The 4,488-nt window shown below is 40.6% G+C and overlaps 1 protein-coding gene across 2 annotated transcripts; it reads left to right on the forward strand.

Annotated features, from left to right (window-relative positions):
* On the forward strand, positions 357-3,964 carry LOC109849550 (protein EFFECTOR OF TRANSCRIPTION 2-like). Of its 2 annotated transcripts, none has more exons than XM_020419392.1 (3): positions 357-508; positions 1,874-2,224; positions 2,598-3,964. In XM_020419392.1, the coding sequence occupies exons 1-3, from the start codon at positions 401-403 to the stop codon at positions 3,672-3,674; spliced, it is 1,536 nt and encodes a 511-aa protein (XP_020274981.1). In that variant the 5' UTR covers positions 357-400; the 3' UTR covers positions 3,675-3,964. The 2 variants fall into 2 exon arrangements, with proteins under 2 accessions (XP_020274981.1, XP_020274982.1); XM_020419393.1 differs by having other exon boundaries at positions 377-508; positions 1,848-2,224.

Here is a 4,488-nt window from a genome sequence, read left to right on the forward strand (position 1 = left end):
TTCTAGAAATCCTGTTAAAAGTTGGCGGTGCTTAGTTCTAGCTTCTTCCTCTACCATAGCCCCACCTTTTTAATTTTTTTTGTATGTCCTTCAGAAAAAACGGGACCCATGTAACAGTTGCTTTTTATACTAAGGTGGTGTTTGGTTCACCTATTTTTTAAAAAAGGTTTAAGAAAATACTTAACAATGGCGTTATCATAAATAATAGATTTGTATAGATTTTCAGAAACTATGTGTGGTTCAACATTAAATTCAGATAGGCCTGGTATAAGCCTTCATATCTTTAGGCACAATCAGCCCGGCCCATGAAAGGAATTTGAAAAAGGAATCAGAGTAGTAGGTTTTAAAGCCTGGGGAAGTTTTAAGAAGATCTGAGGGGAGACGGAGAAAGAATCGGGTGATGTTTCTTTTTCCTTCCTCCTCGTCTTCTTCGCCTGGATCCAAATTTAGATTGAAGAGGGAGGGTTGCAAGCGCACGCAGCATGATCACGTCTTCTCAAAGTGGGAGGTCCGCTATCTCAACCCTAACTCTCCACTAATTTTCCTCGCTCAAATTTCGATTTTAGACCGATTTTAACTTTAGGCGCTAAGTTCCGTGTTTCTAGGAGACTTTTCCCAGACTCTCATTTACTAAATGGACGTTTCGCACGGCTAATACTGAGAGGGCGATCGATATCAAGATTGATACGCCTGAAGCTGGGGATACGTATAAAAACTGAAACTTCAAGTGAATAAACGATTTTGCACGGTTGAAATCATAATCTAGACACAGCTCGGCATCCTATCATGATCAAATGAACGGGTCATGAATTTGAGCGAGGGCTACACGGCAACACTAAGGATTAGCGGACAACATAGAGGCAGGATGCTAGAAATGCTAGTAATATGACTGAAAAATGTCGACGGAAGGCCGTTGAGCCTAATTTATTAGTGATTGTTTTAGTCTACCGCGTCAAAACATCTCTTGACGGGGTAGCAGAAGGTCAAACCCTGCGATATCTTTTGTGAAAAAGCAAACTTGTTAATGCAAGTGACGTAAATCTCAATTGTATGCTTGGTCTAATCTTTTCTTTTTCCACCCAAATAACAGGAATAACAGAACATTGTAGCGGCAATTAATCTACAAGAGGAGAATGTAGAAGGGAGCAGAGGAGAATTACACCATATGTTTTACCCACTAGTTTTAAGTTTGAAATAGTCGGATAACAATAAAATAGCTTTCTGTTATCTTTTTCATGTAACAAATGTGTCGTTTTAGACACTTGTTTGATTTCCTGATCATATGCGCCTTTTAGAATCCTTTGCTCTCGTCCTGTATATGTTGACGTATTAAAGTAGGATTCCAGACACCCATAAGACTTTGCCAATTTTTGCTCTTATGAATCTTGTACATGCCCATTATTCCATGCACTGCGGAAATTGACCTTGGATATCGGTCTATGTAGCACAATCTGCGAAGAGATCAATATGTTTCATCTTGTGCACTTACACATAATAATTACTTCTACAGGTTCTATCTCTACCTTCTATTGCTTGCGTTAATAGAACTTATTTACTTAGTTGGTGATAGAATATAAAAATACATTCGTTGATCATCAACACAACTTTGATGTTTTGAGACAGTGGAAGTAACTTGAATAAAGATCCTTTGTTTTTAAGTTAATGGAGCCTGAAACATCACTTTTGTCTTTATAATATTGTTTACCTGCTACTGAAAAGAGATTCAACATTCTTCTATAGCTTAATCCCTTGATTAATATTTAGTTTTACAAATATGTATAACCATTCATTGACAAGCTTACACATTAAGTACTGCCTCTCTCTTATTGTTCTTCTAAACATTGTAGCTTCTGTGTCTACTCGGCCAATTCAGATTCTCATTGGGTCATCTGACTGGGAGGACTTTTCACTAGGAAAGGATGGGGTACAGCGATACAGGACGCATAACCTTCCAAATGGTAGTTCTTGCCCCGGACTTTATGAGCTTGGCATAGCTGTAATTTCCAAGGATGATGGTCGCAAGGCACGCATGCTTGATTCACAAACTATCATAGTTGTTTACCTTGGCCAAACAAATAATGTCAGAACAAGGCTTCAGCAGTACGGCCGTGTTGGAGCACATTTGCACTCTGGAAGATTAATCTCTTCAGAGGGAAAAGAATGTTCTGGATTATTCACTGACGTCTTCTCAAGAGGCTACTCGATCATGTTCAGATGGGCTCCAGTAAGTACATACTGCCTCTTAGCAGAGTCCTTTTGTTTAGAATGGTATATAATTTCCTTTTCAAGATGATAGAAAGTTTTGAAAGTAATGTAGAACTGGATGATTAGCCATGTTATGTTTCATGAAAGATGGTGTGGCATCCCTAAAGTGATAATAGGTCGAAGAGCACGTACATACATACATAGTAGACATTACACCCACACGCTCCTACACTCGCATGTGCACACACATTTGATATTTATGCACTAAATATGGCTTGAGTTGAGATTCCATGACTTGCTTGCTTGATTAGCTCTTGACGACTGTTCTCCAATATTCTTTTTCAATTCCTAACTCCTTATGTAGATAACAATTTTTTTTTGAATGCCGATAGATGGTAGACAAGAAGAAAGCTGAGAAGACAGAGGCTGAGCTGCTTGCTGTCTTTGACTATGCATGGAACAAAAGTGGAAATGGTGTCTGTCGCCATGATGAAATCTTATCAAAGCTTGATGGCAAGAGAACCGCCCAAATCAGCACTTTTCGCAGAAAACTCCAACCATGGAAGCATCCAGCATTTGGTAGCAAAGCAGGAATCAACATTGATGATAGCGTGCCACTTGATGATCAAAAGGGTTTCCTTCCTTCCCTAGTTTTCAAATTTAGGAAGTCCCAGCTTCGATTCGTTCATGCAGACAACAGCTTTTATGAGGACCACAAAATCTGTGGAGTAGCCATCGGCAATGGGTCAGTTTGTAAGAACAAGCCTATGATGGAAAGAAAAAGGTGTGAAGAACACAAGGGAAAGAAAATTGTTGGAGGTGTTCCAGTGTCAGTCAGATTCCCTGCGATGGAGGAGGCCACAACTACTTGTGGTGTAGTTTTAAAAGATGGCTCTCTTTGTGCTGAGTTGCCAGCATATGGTAGAAAAAGATGTGAAATGCATAAAGGCAGCATAATAACTAAACTTGAACCCCACAACATGGCTGTTGTACTATTTGAAGATCAGAAAGAAACCCCTATTTCGAAACGTCAGTCTCAAGTAGTAGTTAAGCATGAACAGGAGTATAGTATTTGTGGTGTGATCGATGATGATGGAAGAATGTGTAGAAACACACCAGTTTGGGGAAGAAAAAGGTGCGCGGAGCATAAAGGGCAGAGAGCTACTGCAAGTAATTTGAGGTTACCAACAAGCAGAGAATGCTGGGAGACTGCGGAGAATGGAAATATCTGTGGAGCGGTCACTAATGGTCATATTTGCAGAAGGAAGCCAGCTTCTGGAAGAAAGAGGTGTGAGGACCATAAAGGGCAGAGGATCACGGAGATGCTTCCCGGTAAGAGCATAGGTGTGAAAGAGAATTACAACGTATCTGTATGTGGTATTGCTTTGAGTAATGGTTCAAGTTGTCAGAAAACTCCAGTTACTGGAAGGAAGAGATGTGAATTACATAAAGGTAGGAAGATCACTTAGCACCAGTCCCAATTATTCGTAATCCCAACACTTGTTCATGAGTGGGATAGTAGGAATCATTTGTTGGTTCCAAAAAGTTGGTATAAAGGCGTTGTCGTTGTTGTTGTATCGTGCTCTTTGTGTTTTTTCATTTAGTTCTTTTACTTTATATAACCACTATGTAATCCCCCTCAGCCCTCAGCTAAGAAGCTGGGATGATGGCTATGCAATAATTCAGCTGAAACTGATGACATTCGTGACCAAGTATGTCTGTAACATGGATCTGAAAGTGAACAAAATGTTGGAGGTTACCAGCACTAGAGAGAGATAAGATGTCATGCGCCAATATTTCCCTCATGATATGCAGCACTTCATAATCCCCCCCCCCCCCGCCCCCCCCCCCTCCCCGTGTGCGTCCCCCCCCGGCCGCCCGCCCGGGCCCCGATTTTCCTTTGTCTGCTTTCGCTTCCCATCAGTTCCCATGGTAAGTATTGCTCTGAACTCATAGACTCATAGTAGCATATCATGGCTTATCAACTGCAATATTAATGGGAGAATGACTATTTGATGACGATTACAGGTCGACAAGTATACCCTTGCTCTGTAGTTTGCAGATTCATCTCTGAATCTAGAGTTTGAGATACAGATTGTTGATCCATATTTGTATGCCTTAATAACTATTATCTGCACGATATTGACATGTAGGAGGAGACGCTTCCATATCAGAGTACACAAGCAGAAAAGCAATACAAAGACGCAAGGTATTCAACCATCTCCTTGATCATTATCCGTTGCTCTTACTGTAGGAAGCTCGTGATCTAAGAAGTAGGGGTGC

Source organism: Asparagus officinalis, chromosome 7, assembly GCF_001876935.1.
Source record: "Asparagus officinalis chromosome 7, Aspof.V1, whole genome shotgun sequence".
In the NCBI taxonomy this organism is placed as follows: Eukaryota; Viridiplantae; Streptophyta; class Magnoliopsida; order Asparagales; family Asparagaceae; genus Asparagus; species Asparagus officinalis.

Excerpts from the sequence above, each read along its gene's own strand:
- LOC109849550 (XM_020419392.1), top strand. The coding sequence starts at position 401 with ATGTTTCTTTTTCCTTCCTCCTCGTCTTCTTCGCCTGGATCCAAATTT. Across the intron at positions 509-1,873 it reads ACGTCTTCTCAAAGTGGGAG|ATTCTCATTGGGTCATCTGA; the intron begins GTCCGCTATCTC and ends CGGCCAATTCAG. Across the intron at positions 2,225-2,597 it reads TCATGTTCAGATGGGCTCCA|ATGGTAGACAAGAAGAAAGC; the intron begins GTAAGTACATAC and ends GAATGCCGATAG.